This window comes from Strongylocentrotus purpuratus, unplaced genomic scaffold, assembly GCF_000002235.5.
Source record: "Strongylocentrotus purpuratus isolate Spur 01 unplaced genomic scaffold, Spur_5.0 spur5_scaffold_9, whole genome shotgun sequence".
NCBI lineage: Eukaryota > Metazoa > Echinodermata > Echinoidea > Camarodonta > Strongylocentrotidae > Strongylocentrotus > Strongylocentrotus purpuratus.
The window spans coordinates 31,327,202-31,348,215 of record NW_022145615.1 but is presented as its reverse complement, the minus strand read 5'-3'; the positions used below and the strand labels follow the sequence as shown (position 1 = coordinate 31,348,215).

Genomic DNA, 21,014 nt, shown 5'->3' with positions numbered 1-21,014 from the left:
TAGCTTCTAAGCAATAGGATATTTTCCACAATTCGTAAAGTTTGTTTATTAAATGATAGAAATTTGAAGTCACCATGGGTCGATATAATGCAAATAAGTTTTTAAATATCTGTGTATAGTTTGCAGTGGAGGCTCCCAATTAACTTTCGTTGATGCCCATGGTCATCGGTATGCAACTCTAGCCCTTGACATTGTTTTAACACATGTGGTATGTCATTCATCATTCATATCTATGAGTTGATGACCTTTAAAAATAGGAACTATGAACCTCCGATTGGTTTGAGAGTCAAGCGTGTACAGCAATTAACCAAATGCTCCCACTGAGTGTATCACCAATTTGCCTTACACTTACCAACAGATGTGAAATAAAGAATTATATTGTGTGTGTCATGAAGATGAAGAAGATGATGGGTTGGTATAAATAAAAGAATTTCCATAACAGTCAAACGTAGAACTAGATTTTGAAAATAGAAGAAGAAAAAAAGAAGAATGCTTATTTCAGTTATATATTCCTATTAGTACAATTTTTTAACGATTATGCTCCACTTTTCCTGAAAAAGCAGGAATTTATCAATAAATGTTTAAAAATGTTGGAAGAAATTAACAATGGTTGGATGATATCAAAGATTACAAATGAAATCATATTCTTGTACAAAAACAATTGTTATTAGAAAATGAATCCCAAACACGTGAAAATGAAACACTACATTTTCTACATCATACAACTGGTGAGCCGCTATCAGTTTATTATAGCAGAGTTTTTTTTTTTAACCGGGTAAAAAAGTTTTAACGCATTTTGAAGCCTCAGTTGCATGGTTTAAAGGGCAAGTTTATCAACCTTATTCCAAAACTCTAGCACACGTGCTTTACGTTGCAGTACGGTGCCAAATAAGTAATAACATTTATTTAAACAAATATCTTGTTTAAATGTATAGTTGTTTCGCTCTTTAAGACAGCATAGACAACTTTAGGCAACATAAGTCTTGTACTTAAAACATATACATGATCCATTCGTCAAACAGTTAATTTTGAGGGGAACTCAATCCCACCAACGATTCCTCAATTGTAGCGACAATCGTTCGCCTTTGCTGCTCTTCAATAATACGATGACTATCAGTATTAATAACTGTTTTCCAGGGCTCATGATCAATTCGTTAAACTGTTGATTCCCTCGATTGATTCTTTTGCTTGTAATTATTTGGTGGAGAGGGATAGAAGTGAACGGATTCACGCTTAACGACGTTGTATTATTATTCTTATTTGTTCATCGTCTGTACATTGCTATTTGATTTTATTTTTAAACAGCTATATAATGTTTTTTTAGGGGTGAAGGAAATAAGATATGGAGTACAATTTCCACAACACGTATTCTCCATTCATGTCTAAAAGGTCATGTTATACTAGTGCCATGCGGGAAACCCATGCAGGACGCAGGTTCGGAACTGAGTCACGCCTTTCGGATGGTGGCGCTTAAGGTCGGTCCCCAGACGTAAATCGTCATATATGATTGATACACGTCTGTAAAACCCAATTACACACACACACACACACACACACACGAGCTGCCGTTTGATTTTGCTTTTTAAATCGAAAATCGTGTGTGTCATAAGTAAGTGCTGGAAAACGAGAAAGAAAGATTTGTAAAAATTCAGAAAATACATAAACAAAGAACACTTCTCACAAAGACTTTTTTCATTGACAAATGACAAAAATAAGTGACAGATCTGCTGACAACTAATCAGAAGCAAGGATTTCAGTAGCTTATAACATAAACTGTCATTTGTCACTGATGACAAGTTTTGTGAAACGGGCCCTGGTCCAACTACTATGCACCGTATGTGTGCCGTGTGCACGCCTCGGGGACATTCGCAACATATCTAATCGATATCAGATTTCGTTCATCACGCGCATGGGCTTGATTTTTCAACGTAACTATACTGGCACACATTCGGACAGTGCGGAGTGACAGGGAATATATTTCGTCCAACGAGACTGCTCCTAAAACGTGCCAACTGCTGTGATCTTCTCTTGGAATCATTTCGAAATGGCAGCTCCAATTAAAGCCAGAGATTTGAAAAGCATCGAAGATGAGGAGAAGGGAGATGAAGACAGTGATGTGGATACTATACAAAAGCGAGGGGAATGGACCAAGAAGATCGATTTCTTCTTGGCACTTTGCGGATCATCCATCGGGCTAGGAAATGTTTGGAGGTTCCCGTATCTCTGTTATAAGCATGGTGGAGGTAAGGCCAGGATTATCTGAGTTTTCTGTTAATAATGATAATAATAATATTGGATATTTATATAGCGCACATAATATTATCCACCATGCGTGGTGCTCAAGGCGCTCCAACTTTTTCCCGGCTCTGCTAGGCAGCCGATTTCGGCGCTCACATCATTCAAGTAATTCCTTCCTACCGGTACACATTTAACACTATGATTACTGATTACTGATTCAAATTAAGACTAAAGAATCAAAATTATGTCCTGTGATTTTCTTAAAAAGAGATATGAAATATAATTTCTTCCTTGACTGCCTGCATTCCTTCTATATTTATATTTATCTTTTATAATATGTTATACGATTTACGTTCTGATATTTAGTTGTCTTATTTTGTGTATTGTGTTTATATACTTTTGATTTTCAATGACTCTCAAATTATTTGTAAATACTGTGATTCTGTTTTTATTCAATTAAACATACCCCATATGGAAACGTTGTATCATCCGCTCAATCTGACCTGCGTACATAGAAAAAAAAGGCATTTTTCCATGAAAAAGTGAAGTTTTCTAAAATGTGCGTTTCTTTCCAGCATTGGGGTGCCCGGGAGTCACTCGGGTAACATTCCATAAAGTATAATATAAAAAGACCATATGCAAATGTTCTGTACTTTTGTCGGAAAAAATAGATTTATCCAGCACAATGTCGTCTCTTTTTGCGTTGGAGAAGAGCAAAAAGCGAGTTTCAATCATATTTGGCCGCTGTCGCAAGCTCTCACTCGTTTCACTGTGCTCAAAAGACTTTGGGGCAAGCGGTTAATGAAAATACTAATCGTTAGCTTTCTTCTGGTATTAAACTTGTTTTGATTGATTGTATAATTGTGTCGGAATAAAGGAAACAAAAAGGCTTGACCAATAACCTAAACAGGTTCTAATGACGTCACCTTCGCTCAATCGGTGTCTTGTATCGTAAAATGCTTCACTTTTACAATGTTTATACACCTTTTTTAATTATTAGTAAGATATAACATGTTTTGTCTGATATCACTGAAGTTTTGGGTTTTATTTAATGAGTAATTTTAAAATAAGAGCCATTTTACTGTTTTAATTTACTGGATCGTACCATTACAGTCGCAGGGTAGAAAGATGCATTTTCCAACCGCGCTAAATTTAATTTACGTTCCGACATTCTGTTAAATGGGTTCGTGTTGTTAAGAATCCACTGCTTTCTGCTCCACCAAACGTCCACATACGGAATCGTTTATCAACTAAATTATTCAAATTTATGGATGCTTCCTTCCCAGGTGATTGTGTTGTTGAAGCATTTCATTCACCTGCTATCATTCTTTGTACTCCAATTGCCAGAACGCAAATTACATTTTGGTTTTTATAGTTTCATGCGGAGTCGTTTATCAACTATATGTATTCAAATTTATGAATGCTTCCTTCCCAGGGATGGTGTTTATGCATTTCATTCACCTATTATTATTATTTGTACTCCAATTGTTAGAATACAAAATGCATTTTGTTTTTATAGTTTCATTCAATAAGTAAGTCAATAAAAGAGTATGTTCTGCACAATAAAAACAATGTGTGTCCCTATTGTACAATGTAATGTGCCCCCTCATTTTGTAATAGTTAATTTACCCATTCACATCATGGAACTACCTGCCCGGTGAAGCCAGTGGCCCGTGACCCCTGAGCACTCAACACCGTGTGGGAGTCAGTTTGTGGTCAACTTCTTTTATGAGACAAATCAAAGCAAACGTTCCCATATGCCCCCCCCCCCCCCCACAAAAAAAAAAAAAAAAAAAATGCCTCCTCTCTCTCTCTCTCTCTCTCTCTAATTTTGCCTATTTTTTTTCTTCTTCGTATTACGTGTCTCTATTATTCATTTGGCCTAATAGTAATACGCGATAATTATTATCGATATAAGGCTTCCAAGTGGTACAATAGATCAGTGTATTCAACATCTTTAGCGCAGTACCCGGATGACTGACCAATATTGTTTTCGTATTGCTCAGTCATCCGGGTACTTCAACTTTCGATATCGATATCTTGGCGATATATCACACGAAAATAAAGCCATATTCACTTCAAGTCAGATTATTAAGTCAGATTTTGTTATTTCGCAAGTCAGACTAATATAGATAATAAATTGCACAATATTATGGCGTTTGCGGCAAATTGCTTTGTTGCATACGTTCTTTCCTCTCAGATCGCCAACAGTGTGTCTTGTTTGAAGGGGTAAAATCGGATTGGAATCAAGTTCCTTCCGGTGTGCCACAGCCCACAGGGTTCCGTTATTGGATCGATCTTGTTTAATTATTTCACAGCCGACTTACCTGACACTGTTTCATCCCCCTTCCACAATATGCTGATGACACAGTTTTGTACCGTGAAGTTTATACCAACAACGACTCTCATTATTTGTTGCAAACTGACTTGAATAATATACTTCTGTGGTGTATTGATAATGGCATCGTCCAGAACTCATCTAAGTGCAAAGTAATGCACATAACTAGATCCCGTAAATTAATTACTACTGTTTACTCCACTGACGGAAATCCTTTAGATGTAGTTCAGTCGTATAAATATCTAGGACTTACTTTTTTGCGAGATCTGAGTTGGAAAAACCATATTCAATGTGTTATTAACAAATGTTCTATGCTCTGTGGGTTTATCCGACTGTAAAATCTAGAAACTCAGCTATTCTCACAAAACTCTTTTGTTCATTATGTCGACCTGTGATTGAGTACGGCATACCAACATTACATCAGATGAAAGAAGAGGATCTCAGCTTTCCAAATATGTGTCATTTATCAATTATAATTGTGCTTAAGTTATGATCAAACGTCGATAATTCTCGGTTTCGTTTTTCTGGGACGCACTGTATAGTACCATATAGAAGCGGAATTAAACTTTCTATAACCCGCTCTCACCCCAATCGCCATCGGTAAGAGTAATGGAACATTCCATCTCGAGTTGTGAAGGGATCTCCTGTCGTGATGGTCATCATTTATGACGTATGTGAAGTTCATGGTTACTTTACAAGTTCAAATATTAAGTTCATAATTACCGCGAGCTGAACTTCAATTGACTCCTTCAAAGCGTTAAACTATGGAGCCTTTTGCTTTCCATGGTCATTTCTACGTATTTTTTTATAGTCTTCCGTTCCCAAAATATGAGATGGATTGACGAGTGTTTTGGGGAGTATCGTTACCTGGACTCTTTAATAATCATTACAATAATATTGATAATGATAATGATGATAATAATGATGATAATAATAATATGAATAACTTTGATAAAGATAATACATGTAATTATAATAATGATAGTGATGATAACAATAACGATAATGATAATACTATTACTTCTATTACTTCTACTACTAATAATATAATAATGTTAATAATGATAATGATAATAATAATAATAATGATGATGATGACGATGATAGCTCATAATTATAATGATAATAAGAATGATGATGATGATAATGATGATGATAGCGCATATTCTGCGGAAGGTCACGGTTTAGTGTGGAGAAGAGGATGGTGAAATTTAGACGACTGACGATTTAGAAGATGGACCAGTTCATACATGTATCAATAGGTTTCATAAAACTATAAATTAAAAGTCCACAAGTAGAATAGATAATAATAATCTAATATCTAAGATTTATATAGCGCTAGTATACAGATACAGTTTCTTAGCGCTTTACAAAACAAATGAAATGAAAATTACGGTTAAACTAAATATGTCATAAGTCATAATTATTGTGTTTAACAATTATTTTTTTAGGAAGGTCACATTAAATTTAAACCATATTGTTTTGTTTTATTATCCTTATATTACGTTAATCTTTTGTAAAGCGTTTGTGATTCCAAGAGTTCATTAATATTCAGTCTGTTAAAATAAAATCCCTTTTCTTTTCATTTGAAAAAAAATAACAGGTGCATTCTTGGTGCCTTACTTTCTGAGCCTGCTGTTAGGGGGTATTCCCCTCCTGATCATTGAGATTGGTTTAGGTCAGTTTACAGGACAAGGGCCAGTTACAGCATGGGGTATGATCTCACCCCTCTTCAAAGGTGAGCCCCCCCCCCCCCACCACCACCATGCACCCCACACACACACATACACACCCTTTCACTCTCTTTCTTATCACTCCCTCTCTTTATCTTCTCATCCTCCCTCTCTCTTGTTTCCCTCTCATCTACATTTCTCACTATACTGCTAATTTATTTGAAATATATGCTTTCATAAATCGTAACTACATGTATTATTTTGTTTTACTGTGGCTCATTCACTTTTTTCCGTATTTCACATGACTTCCTGTCCCATTCACCGTTTCTTATCCAGGGCCGCGTTGCATAAAACTTACCATTGATGGTAACTTTTCCAACAATGGCAACTACCATGGTAACAGGGCTCAACAGCCAATCAAAATCAAGGCTTCCATGGTAGTTACCATTGATGGCAAAGTTACCATCAATGGTAAGTTTTGTCCAACGGGGCCCTGGTCTTTTAAATTCATTTTTTGTTTGTTTAATGCATTAATGCTGGACACGTGCACGTTTCCGTAAAATACAGGAATCGGTGTTGCTGGCCTGGTCATCCAAGCTCTACTGGACATGTACTACGCGGTGGTCATGGCATGGGGCATCTTCTATCTATTCTGGTCATTCAGACGCGTCCTTCCGTACTCGACCTGCGACAACCATTGGAACACTCCTTGCTGCTTCGCTACGAACGCCGTGACGAACATCAACACGACGTCGGGTGATGATAGCACGACATACGAGATGACCACGAATACGATGCTGAATACGAGTGATGAGTGCGGGAACGAGACCACATCGTCGACTGTTGAATTTTGGAAGTAAGTTGACATGGAGCCTTGATTAGGCCTATACCTGCCTGTGATGAATATAATACACCTACCCTCAAGTACATAGAGACTGCACAAGACCTCCACATGTTTTTATAAAGATACATAGGAAATAGAAACGGCACTAGTCTTTTTACACCTTTTAAGATCTACACAAGATTGATGGAGCGAGAATTCCAATAAAAACTTTGATAATAATTATGTCTTGTAGTATATTTATAAAGCGCTTTAATAGAGACATTGTATTAAGTGATATATAAAAGCTCAATATTATTAGTAAAGGGGCGTCGCCAGAGCATTGTTAAATGAAAGGGGGTAGAAGCGTATGTAGCTGAATCAGCCTCATCTCTTCTCCCCTCTTCTTATACCAAAATATATAGATGGCTGGGGTAAAGGTTAGGGCTAGTTGTAGAGTTGGTTTAAAGTTAGAGTTAGGAATTAGGTCAGTTTAAATTATTGACCGCGTAGCAATAATAATTGTTGCACGAATTGTTGCAGCATTGTTACATTGCCAAACCTAATATTTTTTTAATATTTATTCCTGTTGATGATAGCCGTAAGGTTCTTCAGATTCACCTGTCAGACGGAATCGATGATGTAGGACCAGTCAACTGGCAGCTTCTTCTATGTCTCATCTTAACTTGGATTCTCATCTATTTCTGCGTGTGTAAAGGGGTCAAAACGTCAGGAAAGGTTTGTACCACAAAAAAAAATGGCAGATTATTAAATCCAAAACTAATAATGGTTGTGTTTTGTATAATGTCGTCATCAACTGCTTACATTATGAGGACAGAAGAAATATTTCAATCTCTTCTAATTCTAAAAAGATCGGGAGCATGATGTCACATTTAGTAATATTGTTTTTACCCAATTTGATATAGTGTGTGATGTATTCTTCATTGTTTTAAAACAGTTTATACGGGTCTTACCTAGGTAAAGAAAAAGTCGCGAAATTATAACAAGATATAATGATAAAATAATCTTCAGATACAATAGAGTCAGGAAAAGTGTAAAAATAATAATAATAATAATACATAACATTTATTAGGCGCTTAATACTGATGTTTCTAAGCGCACAGTGTTCTGATTAAGAGAAGACTATAACCCGTAGAATTAAATTAGAAGAAAAAGCAAAAAATACACAAATAACAATTGATAAAACTTGTCATCAATTTAAAGTAGAGCAGTTTGGATTTGCTGCATGTGCTATCAAATTGTAAAAGTGATTAACAACTTCTTTCTCGTTATTTTAAAGAAACCTAGTTTTCGTTTACTGTTTTGATGTCTAACTTTGAAAAATGACGCAACAAAACCTGACTAATGTCTTGCAGGTAGTATACTTCACAGTTCCCTTACCCTACGTCTTACTGACCATCCTACTTATACGAGCTGTGACCTTACCCAATGCAGCCGAGGGGGTCATCTTTTATCTCAAACCAAACGTCACAAAGCTACGGGAAAGCCAGGTAAGTCTTGCACAAGTTAATAATAATAATAATAATAATAATAATGTAACTTATATCGCGCCAAATCCACTATTGTATTGTATCTGATATATATAATTACTTATATCGCGCCAAATCCACTATTGTATTGTATCTGATATATATAATTCATCGTTTTTCTTTCTAGCTACTAGTACCATGTTTGTCTTGTATTTGACACTTCATGTAAAGGCCGAGAGTGATGCTTATAATTATTACGCAACTCTACTCAAAACGACAGCAACTACGTATCTGCTGCGCCTGCACATTTTGTTAGCAAATGATAAAACGGTGCTCCTTTATTTTGTCGACACTTGACACAGACACTTGACAAAATAACTTTTGATACTCGCAGCGAAATTCCATTCGAGGGAAGTTTATGGTAATAGAATGTTGTGAATATTGTTAGATATTTTCGAGATTTCTATGATTTTTCTTTGTGATAGACATTTTGGCTGTAATCTGCTGATGACTAAAGAATTTGATAATTTTATGAATATGAATTATATCTTCAGCTTTAATAATACCTATACTCTAATTATCAAAGCATGTTCTGAAATGTGCTTAAATCTAACTCGATGACGTTTGGCGTATAGAGACTCCAAAAAGACCGTTGCTGATGATTCGATACCAAATTTTGCAACGGACATCTTTAATTTCTTAAGAATACAATGATTGTTTCTCAATACCCCAATTAATTGCGATTCCTCGCACACGTGAATATAGTGAAAGGGGAAGGGGAAGGGGAGTCAGATTTGAATCACCCCTTCATGACTATTGATGTTTAGCTAAAGGCACATAGAAAATAGATATGAAACAATCGGAATTACCTGTCCTTATGATAAAAGACCTGCATAGTAGATAGTAAAAAATTCTTTTGTACTAATCTCGTTTACAATTTTAAGTTTTGTCTCTATGTCCAATTTTTTGTCTTACTGTTTATGTATATTCAGGATATTATGTTTATCATGTAAGTTTTCTTCATTTAGTTCGTGAAAGTTGAATATGTAAAGCGCCTAGAAGCAATATGTAAATTTAAATCAACTGTATTATTATTATCAATACTATTATCGTCATTATTGTTATTATCAATATTGCTTTATTATAATTTTCACTGCGTTCTCAAATTATTTGAATATATGTTGTTTTCCTGTTTTAGGTCTGGCTCGACGCAGGTACTCAAATCTTTTATTCCAACTCCCTCGGTCATGGGGTTTTAGTTGCTCTTGGGAGCTTCAATGCGAGAAACCACAACTTTGTCAGGTAAGAATCATAAGTCAATAATGATGATAATAATCATTCTGATAACCCGGGGAAGCCTCATCAGCTACAACGTTGTTTTCATGATTTCGTTTTTCCACATAACATGCGTTTTGAAAAATGTGAACAATTATCATGTGAACTATCTTTCTGTGATCCTTCCATGGAGATGATTCAATGATCTTTTTACGTTTCAATATGTTAATTGACAAATCTTCTTCCTTTTTTATTTCCCCAGGGACACACTGTTATATGCTGCCATAGGTTGCGCGACCAGTCTGTTTTCTGGCTTCGTTACATTCGCTGTCTTGGGTTTTATGGCTGGAAAACAAGGAAAATCGGTCGCAGATGTTGCAACTTCAGGTAAAAACACAAATTAATTTTCAAGATATTTGCTAAGTGATAATTTGCTTATACTGCTACTTAAACGGTTTCTCCGGACTGGCGAAGATGTCAAGTACGTTGGATAGACATGCGGCGGGTTTTTTTTGGGGGGGAGGCGGCTAGTGGCTGTATGGTCGCAGCTAGTGAATGCTTTCAGTGTTACCTTTAGCACTAGCTGTCTTTTATTTGGTCCTTCTCATGAAGTTTCGTCTTGAGGCGAATTTTTTTTTGGTTTAAATCTCTTACAATTATCTCTGCAGGTCCTGGACTTGGTTTCATCGCTTACCCCGAGGCCATCGCTCAGATGCCCCTCTCGACCCTTTGGGCTATCCTCTTCTTTCTTACCCTTCTCCTTATTGGAATTGATAGTCAGGTTAGTGACGTCATTTGAATGGAATCGAGTAGGAAAGATTAGAAAAGATATGCATGGCAATGTATGTGGACAAAGCTTCAATACGACTACCACGCAAAAATGTCGGTATGATTCCTGATTCTTATTAAAGACAATAAGGAATTATAATGTTTGATCAGTCTATTGTATAACTGATATCATCATCGTCATCATCATCATTATCATCATCATCATTACCGTCATCATTGTTATCATCACCATCTTCATCATCATCATTGTCACTGAATATTATTAACACTTTGATAACGATAATGTTACATAATGACTGAAAAGCAGAAAAACGAAATCCTAATTCAACTTTGTTTTTATAGCGTATCATAATATGATGTACTTTGTTTTGTTTTGTTTTTTTGCTACTGTTAATTATGACCAAATATCTGACAAATTTGCTGAATGAAATCAATGAATTTTCAATTCATTATTCTCTCTAACAGTTTGTATGCGTCGAGGGATTCATCACCACTGTGGTCGATCTTTTTCCTAACACCCTCCTACGAGGTCGACGACGAGAGATCTTCTGCGCTGTCATTTGCCTTGTTTTCTGTATTCTGGGCATCCCAATGGTAACCAATGTAAGTATTGACAAACAAAACAAATTATTGTGTTTTCATATATTGACATTTGTATTTGAATTTATCGACCCTTACAGCATTATAGAGGTATCGTGGTCGAGTGGATATGTCACCGGACTGTGGATCACAAGGTCCGCAGTTCAAGTCCCGCCGCGGCACTAATGTCCTTTGGCAAGACATTGATCTATATTTGCCACTCTCCACCCAGGTGTTAAATGGGTATCCGGTAGGATGCGAAAGTTAATGTGGTTTGATTAGCAAGTGGCGCTTGTAAAATGGCGACTGGCTGGAATGCTCCCCAGGAAGTGGAGAATGTGCATACATTGTGCGCGAGTAAGCATGAATCCGAAGACCGGGGTAATAATCTATAAATCGCAATGAGAGGGCCTGCGGTCATGAAATGCGCTATATAAGGAAGAACTATTATTATTATTATTATTTTTGTGTTATCTTTATTTTTGCAAAAATGTGATTTTTCTTCCAGTGTTTTATCCTCCAGTTGTCAAACAAATAAAGAAAGTTCACTTTATCCTCTCCGCTCAGGGTGGGATGTACATCTTTCAACTCTTTGACTACTATGCGGCTAGTGGCTTCGTTCTCCTCTGGGTCGCTATACTGGAGTATGGTGTCATCGGCTGGGTTTATGGTATGCAAACGCATTTCTTTCTATGTTCGAAATTCTCATTTAGTTAATTTGTTAGTCTGTTAGTTAGACTGCCGTTGTTTCATTTTCATTTCTGTCACATGGTATCTGTGTAAACACAACCATTGGATAAAATGGGGTAATAATTTTACCTGTTTAGCTAAATATTGAATATGAAAACACTGGCAATAATTATTCATACCTTCTTTCCTTTCTTGATGTTCTTTGATTTTATCACCATTATCTAAATAATCTAATTATCCGTGTTTGTCTATCCCTATTTAAGGTGGTAGGCGTTTTATGAGTGACATAACAGAGATGACTGGTGTAAGTTGGATCAAACCATACATGCTATTCTCTTGGATGTTCGCCTCTCCTCTCTTCGCTGCTGTGAGTTGAATTATTTACTTGAATATTTGCATTCAATCATTTATTATTTATATAAGGTAAGCAGGGCTGCAGGGGTATGTATCCTCATTGTATCAGCTGCGATACGCCCCTCGTGAGATGCAAAAGTAATATGCGACGGATGGCGCATTTTCAAAATTATTTCAATATTACCGTCTTCTCGTCCTCTCTTTCTTCCATTCATCAACAACCTCCCTCCGTATAACCCCCCCCCCCCCCCTTCTCTCTCTCTCTCTCTCTCTCTCCCTCTCTCTATTTCTCTCCTTTTCTCTCTCTCTCTTTCTCTCTCTCTCTCTCTCCCTCTTTCTTTCCCTCCCGCATATCTTTCTCTCTCTCTCTCTCTCCCTTAGTTTCCGCTAACAGTGTCCAATTTTAGCTTTTTGTTCATTCTTATATGATGTACTCTGATGAGTGCATGATAAAAAGCTTTAGTTTGTTTGAATTCGTTGCTATTCTCAATTTTCTTTTGTGGGGCTTCCATCCCTTCTGAAGAAAAAAATCTTATCGCTATAGGTATTGTTACGAATCTTATTTATTGTTAATCTCATCCATATTCATGATTATAAAAATATATGCGCAAGCGCATTCGTTCAGTTTTCGTGAGCTGGAGATTTAATAAACCACTATAGTCATGGGTAAATCTTAATTGTTTTTTCGATACTACTTTTGCTGTTTGAGTATCCATGAGTTGTGAGGTACAGGCGGGTGAATATTGCATAATGAAGAACCCTCTCGTCGTATTGGTGTATACATGTATGTATCTTTATTTCACCATCCAGATCATTTCTATCTTCGGTCTGGTTGCCTACGAGCCTTTGAAGTATGAGGATGTATACGTATACCCCTGGTGGGGCTACATGCTAGGGATGATCATGATCGTATCATCCCTGATCAACGTGCCCCTCTTCATCTTCTATCAACTCATCTTTCAAAGTGAAGGATCTCTTAGAGAGGTAATTTTCATTATAGCTACAAACATTCTTGGACATTTTTATAAATGTAATGCTTCCTGGGTGAAATTTCAATTATTTTAACATATTTGTGGCTTACACCCAGTAAATAAGATCGATTGATCGATCTGTATTGAAAAACAAGTCATAAAAAATCTTGGAACCAGCGGGACTTGAACCTGCATCTTCTGCTTTCCAAGATTTTTTCTGACTTGTTTTTCAATACAGATCGATCAATCAATCTTATTTACGAGGTGTAAGCCACAAATATGTTTAAATAATTGTTGGATATGTCCTGAAAATCCCTCGTTTCAGTTTAGGGGAATGAATTACTTGTCTTGTTTAGCCCTTTTTATTGTGACAATAATGAGTAGAGCATCCTAAAGACACTCGTTTTTTTTTTTTTTTTTTTTTTTTTTTGGGGGGGGTGGTAATCCGAATGCATTATTGTTGATGGTTTCTTTTCTTTTTTTATTGTATTGCATTTATTGTTTTCATATGTTTTCTTGTATCCCTTGTTATTCTTATACTCCTTTATGTTCCTGAAAATGAAATAAAAATAAGAATAAACCTAAACTTAAACAATCACCTATAGCTTTTATTTAAAACGATTTTTAATTCTCTAAAAAGGGTCACCCGTTGAAATGTTCTCTATTAACCTACATAATCTTTGATCTAGGGCGATTGTACTTCGAAAGATAATTCTTATCGGGCATTTTATATTTTATTAGAGGTGTAAGCACTGTGTTACGAAAACCCACCTTTCCTTTAATCTCTTATGTATTTGTATCAGGAATGTGGTCCTCATTTTTAAGCTGTTACATGTCATAACTAGAATTTGAAGGCATTTGAAAAGCCATGCTTTTCAGGGAACATTTTTTCTCTGATATTCTTCTACACTTGCATAATAACAATGAACACGCTCACAAATTATTTTTCACCTCTCCCCATATTTCAACCTTCTCTGTAAATTGACTTGCGTAGTAACATAAGTATAAACATAAACATCTGTAACATTTTTCTTTGATTTCTTCACACAGCGATGGACGGTGTTGACCACATCGAGAGTACCCGCCTACGTCCCCCCAGGCCCAGCGGCAGAGAAAGACACGGATTATATCAAACTCGCCAAACTCGAAAGCCCGTAAATCAATCTTCAGTCAATTCAAAATCAACCGAAGCTGACATGAGAAAAATGCTCGTTACCTGCCTTTGTCACACATAATACCTGAATACTGAACTATCGGATTTCCCCTGTTTCATAAAACTTGCTATCAATAACAAGTGCCACAATAATAATAAATTTGCTGACAGCCAATCAAATACAACAATTTTAGTAGCTTAAAACAATCATTATAACTTGTTGTTGCTATACAGTTTTATGAAACTTGGCCCGACTCTTAAGCCTATTTTCGGTAAGATCCTAAAAAGATGATTTTACAGTCATCGCGATGTTACCGTGAAAGAATAGCAATGCCTGCTAATTAAGCAACTTTCAACGTAACCGTGGTATCATCGCCATTCATCTAAACCCGGCTGGAATTGAGAAGATCAAACAAAGTAATTCCAGCAAGTTTTACCTCTTTGTGTACATATCTTATTCTCCCGTTGTTGTCTATAAAATGTAGCCTAATCCACGGTATGCATATTGACTTTCATGATTTCATTAATAAGGATGCGGTGAAGTGGATTGGATTAGATTGTCATCTGTGTTTCATGACTTTCGTCATATGGGTGGATTCAAGTCGCGCGGTGACTTGTAGACAAAAATGCAAAAATTCAGTGATTGTCGCCACGTTGCAAATGGTAGGTGGTTATTGTTTGGCATGTTATAGGTTGCATAGCTATTCTGTTTTTAGTTTTAATTTCTTTTGTAATGTGAGACTACATTATCACAACTAAATATATAATAAGTTACAATACAAATAAGTTAATTCAATTTATAATTCTAGCTTCTAGCTTTTAGCAAAAAGAGATCTAACGATTGACTTTCATTTGGTGTCAATCAGTCAAAGATCCATGTAGTGTCGTAGTCGAGTGGTTTAAGCACTTGACTTGAAATTCAAAGTTCGTGGTTCGACCCCCGACACGACACTAATGTCATTTGGCAAGGCATCAATCTTCATTTGCCACACTCGACCCAGGTGAGGTGAATGGGTACCTGGCAAAAATTTATTCCTTGAAATTGAAATGCTGGAGCGCTGTATAAACGGCAGCTAGGCTAAAACCTTGTTAATAATAAATGCGCCTCGGAATAGAATTTCTAGATAGACGGCGCTATAGAAATGCCTATTATTATTATTATTATTTGTCGATACTCTAAAATTTTCAAGCATTTGAATACTTTGAATTTGAAACTGCAGCCTTATCTTCAAGTTTCCAAATTATCGGTGAATACTTGGCGACAGGTATAAAACGATTTAACATTCTCAGAGTGTAGCCAGTTAATTTGTGGTAGTAGCTATTTGAGGCATTTTTGTAGCATCGTGTCAATAGTGTTCGTGGTCTGTTCATCTCTTGATTGAAATAAGAAACGAAAAACGATGATGGTGTTGAATTGATGTTAGCATTGTGTACTTCATTAGGAAAGCATTTTCATTTCTAAAAGTAAAATGATATATATAAATATTTACTGATTGTTCGACTACAGCAATACCAACAAATGAATGATAATTACCTATAAAGATGATTTCTTCTTGGATATTCGACAAAGGAATCTTTCCCCGTTCTTAAGTACAAGAATAATCTGCAATTATTAGCTTTCTACGGGTCTTTGGAAAAGTTAAGACAAAATAGGTCCAATTGTAGACGAGATGAGATATGTCTACAGTATGAATTTAAGGAATAAATTATCACTAACCTATAGCACTTTCGTACATTCGAGACTTGCGTATGTTTGTCTTTATTTATGCAATTTTCAATTACAATGAATGGTTTCTTTTGAGGTCGTAAGCTCAATGTTATCAATAGGCTGGAATACACTGCCATCGGGGAATCTATTTTTAGATAGATAGATAGATAGATAAATGGTTTATTCAAATCAAATCAAACATGTAAACAATAAATGTTCATTAATTCCATGCTTCGTAGCTAAAAACTAAATTGCAGAATTAATTATTACAAGGTAAAATTGCACTTACTAATAATAAACTACTATAGATAATAATGCAACTCTTGGCACCGGCGTTGAACTGCTGCGCCACCCCAGTCACCAGTGGGGCACGAAACAGTAAGATCATATACCCCCCTGATGAATAGCACGACGCAACGGATCAACACCCATGCATACAATATACAGCACAATTCACAGTGAAATAATGAATACAAAAGGACAGGTATGGCGGAGGAGAGAAAGAAAGGGGGAGGGAGTATAAGAAAATGATAACTTTTACATGATTAAAACATTACATACTTAACAAGAAATACATGCGTAATACTGTACATGGCAATTAACTGGTTTAGAACATTTCAACTCTGAAAATAGTAGTGTTGCGTGTGGAAAATTACAAAAATATAAATCTATGTTTAGCATTAATCGTTCAATTTTCTATGAAATCACATTTTTTGTGAATGAATAAATACTATAGGTCATGCTTTAAATATGGTACATGTATTATAATGCTCGAGTGATTTATCCAGTTAATTAGTAAAGAGTAAAAAAAAACATGATCCAGTTTAGCTAAGGTGAATTAAATCTATTTAAAAAGGCTGGGATGTAATAAACAAGATCCTAAAACATAACCATGTTGGCAGGCGCAGGCACGGTAGGTTATCTATTAAAGTGAGGGGATGAACAAAGAAAACAACAACAGACATCCTCCTCACTAACAATAGACCACTCCTCCGCGTCTACGCCCGAAGGTTTCATGCATTGGAAATAGGCAATAGTAATAATCCCAAACTATATGTTTTAAAAAACATTATTTTAATTTCAAAGTGAGTAATTAAAAACATGCAAATATCATTTAAAATCAGTCATACTAAAGTCTATTTGCCCCTTCTATTAGAGTTTATACAAAGTTCAATTAGAGTTCAATAATTTTGTCATGAATGGAATAGGGCTGTTTTGGTATCGATTTGTACGACACCTACACAGTTAAAAATTTAGTGAACATGTTGTTTAAAAGTTTAAACAACTGTTGATTAACGGGTGACCTGATCTAAGAGTTGTTTAAAATGTTAAGCAACTCGAGTTGTTTAAAGTTTAAACACTTAGTTGATCAACATTTTGAACAACTTGTTTAAAATCACAATTTAAACAACTGGTGTTGTTTAAAGACGGTTGTTTAAAACGGAGCTGTTGTTCAGTGGGGGTTGTTTACACCAACTGGGTTGTTTAAAGAAAGTTGTTTAAAAAGGAGCTGTTGTTCAGTGGGGGTTGTTTACACCAACTGGGTTGTTTAAAGAAAGTTGTTTAAAAAGGAGCTGTTGTTAAATAATAATAATAATATTGGATTCTTATATAGCGCACGTATCGACCTTGCAAGGTCCTCAAGGCGCTCCAACATTACCCGGCTATGCTAGGCTGCCATAGGACATTAGTTCCGCGGCGGGACTCGAACCGTGGACCTTGTGATCGACAGTCCAGCGACGTTTCCACTCATCCACGACACGTCTACAGCTTGGTTGGCCATGATTTGAAACAAATCTTTTAGCCAACGCGCACTTTACTGGCACGTGACACATGACGTCATATGTAAACAACACTGTCTAAAAGCTCTCGTATAGTAAATAAAGCAGTCATTAAATTTTAAACAGCGAATGTTTAACAAAATTACTTTCGTTTCGAGCAACATTGTTTACAATTTGTTCAACTGTTGTTTAAGATAGTGTACAACTGTAAGTGAACATCACTTTTTTAAGCAGCGTTTTTACTGTGTAGGCTCACGATAACGTTTATTTTTTCTCAGATTTCTTGTTGGATTGTTTTCGGTGAACCAGTCACTACCAACTTCATCTTATCCGGATGTATTACTCCGTTTAAATGTAGAAATTCATTCTAAAACTAAATCGGATGGTTTGTATCTATTTTGACGTGTGCCTTATTCATTTAAGTTCGATATTTTTAGTGAAATAGAATTGATGCAACATAACGTCCGTGCCTAACGCAACACGCTAAAGACAACACGTTGATCATTTGTAAATGATAGTGGTTCGCCAATTATGTATTAACTTTTTTTTCTAGTTATAAGAGTAATGAAGTTTTTGTAGTGCTAATGTAGTTATTATGCCTTTCAGATGGTGAAGTTAAAGGTCGGTCCCCAGACGTAAATAATCATATCTGATTGATACACGTCTGTAAAAACCCAATTACACACACAGTAGTTATCTAGTTAATTAGTTTGTAAGACTATCAGATTGTGATTCAGCATGAATTCGGCTATTGTCCTAGTAATTGTTCCTCACATGCAGTGCATTTGCCGATTATTCTGGTAAGCGTTAATTATCTTGCCATACGTTTTTTTAATCAATAAATGCTATCCAATTTACTCTCAAAAATTGTCTTCTTGGTGTATTCTTTGGTTTATCCTTTGGCAACACATTAGTCTACATTTGCACCACATAATTATTTGAAAAACTAGAGCGCCATGATAAAATCCGTGCTTAAAATCCGACAGCATTGTCAATGTGACAGACGTGAGCGCTATACAAGAACCCGAGTTTATTATTATTGTTACTATTATTATTATTATTATTATTATTATCATTGTATTTACTGCTAATATCAATATCATTATTATGAGTATTGTTATTATTATTATTATTAGTTGTAGTAGTAGTATAGAAGTAGTAGTATTGTTGTTGTTATTGTTATCATTATTATTACTGTGATATCATTACCATTATAAACATTATTATTATTCACGTGAGAATGTACATGAATGTTAATTAAACTCTTAAATTATCATTCTTTATTATACGAGAGCTGATAATAACTTTAGAGATGCTTTATACCCCACTCACTTAGCAGCAGCCAATAATATTGTAGCGAAATCCCGGTTAATAGAAATCCCACCGCTGCCACCATTGTAGCGAATTCGTGAAACCGTGAAGGGGTGTTTAATAGAAATCCCCCCGCTGTCACCATTGTAGCGAATTCGTGAAACCGTGAAGGGGGTTGGTAATAGAAATCCCACCGCTGCCACCATTGTAGCGAATTCGTGAATCGGGGAATGGGGTGGTTAATAGAAATCCTACCGCTGTCACCATTGTAGCGAATTCGTTAATCGGGGAATGGGGTGGTTAATAGAAATCCCACCGCTGCCACCATTATAGTGAATTCGTGAAATCGGGGAAACAAGGGGTGGTTAAAAGAAATCCCACCATTGTAGCAAAATCATCCCCACCGCTTTATATAACTTTCTTCTGCCACATTGTAGCGAAATCTACCAATATAGGGAATACAAGCAAAACAGGTCTGGAAAGAAGACTACATTAATAACCACTTTTATGCCAGTCTCCTATGCCATGAGATACTTCATAATTATGACGGTTGCTGCCACCACCTAGTCAATAACTACACATAACTTCCATCCTTCAAGGTGAGTATTATTCTCACTGCCGATAATTAAATATCAATAAGTAGGAACTAATCATGTTTATGTCTCTCTAGTAAGTCTCACGCAATTTAGACCATAATCATGTCGCATTCGTTCGTTTCTGTGTATCAAGTCTTTCACTCAGTCACTCAGTAAATAACTTATTCCCTTTTACACTTCGAGCGATTTATAAGGCACGATGACCTGAGTCCGTTTGTCTGAAATATACAGACGAAGTCTTCGTGTTCTTGTTTAGAAATAGTAATATCCTCTTAAATTCTACAGTAGTTCCAAATCTACTCTACATTTCGTACACTATTATCAACAATGCATACTTAATTTACTAGGCAAACCAGACTAACAAGATTTATAACTTGCAATCAATTTAAAATTAAGTAAAGAATTTATTATTCAATAAGCCATTTCTAGGCAACTTTTCAACAATATATAGGAACCGTAAAAATCTCAACAAGGATAGAAATACTTTCATGAACTTTTCTTATGAGTGCTGCTAAATTTGTACACTAATTGATCATTGTAATAAGTGTTTACTGATTGTATAATTTATACAATATTTCATAGCTTTATAGTTACAAGATGTCAACACTTAATTTAAGTGTAGACTGCATGCATACTGTATTAAAGTCAATGTATAGACTTACTGAGCTTAAGTTAGAGGCTTTAGTATCGAACTTTACTAACTAATGGCTGTTAGACCAAAGTTAACTATTCTTTCCAACTCTTATATCAAGTAATCATATTCTGAAATGACTAAAGTCCTTCTTCAGTTTACTCCTACCCCTTGACACCCAATTATCTACCAACGCCTGACACCTTTTTGGCCATTGTGTCCCTCTATCGCCACCATTCAATAAGAATGAAACATTAATCTAATTCACCCTTCCAACTAGACTTTTCAACAGTCTTTCCACTCCTCTATGTAAACTAGCTAAGCTGTGTCGGTTAAGCATTGTACATCTTTAATCCATCATCTCTGTTATAATCTAGCCTCGAGTTATTAGCTCTTAATTACAATTCACTACACCAGAATATGACTTTCTAAATTCAAAGATAACCGGCATTCCATTGAATCCGTCCCTTACTGTCTTAAGTTCGCACCTCTAAGTTATGTAGCAAAGTAATAATTGCCTGATATTAAGTAGGCTCATAATATGTAACTATTTCATTAATTAATTCCAAATTTACATATGCAACTGTCCACTATTCAATGTAATTCTATTAATATAC

General features: G+C 35.7%; 2 protein-coding genes across 2 annotated transcripts; both read left to right on the top strand.

Moving 5' to 3' along the window:
- Positions 1-1,797: 1,797 nt before the first annotated feature.
- LOC584137 (sodium- and chloride-dependent betaine transporter-like) lies at positions 1,798-10,667 on the top strand. The gene is made up of 8 exons (XM_030976418.1): positions 1,798-2,243; positions 6,180-6,314; positions 6,817-7,105; positions 7,669-7,807; positions 8,446-8,580; positions 9,758-9,861; positions 10,070-10,221; positions 10,503-10,667. Exons 1-8 carry the CDS (start codon positions 2,045-2,047, stop codon positions 10,631-10,633), a joined length of 1,284 nt encoding a protein of 427 aa, XP_030832278.1. The 5' UTR covers positions 1,798-2,044; the 3' UTR covers positions 10,634-10,667.
- Positions 10,668-10,714: 47 nt separating this feature from the next.
- LOC115920539 (sodium- and chloride-dependent GABA transporter 3-like) lies at positions 10,715-14,448 on the top strand. The gene is made up of 6 exons (XM_030976416.1): positions 10,715-10,720; positions 11,089-11,226; positions 11,770-11,872; positions 12,156-12,259; positions 13,057-13,230; positions 14,268-14,448. Exons 1-6 carry the CDS (start codon positions 10,715-10,717, stop codon positions 14,373-14,375), a joined length of 633 nt encoding a protein of 210 aa, XP_030832276.1. The 3' UTR covers positions 14,376-14,448.
- The last annotated feature ends 6,566 nt before the right edge of the window (positions 14,449-21,014 follow it).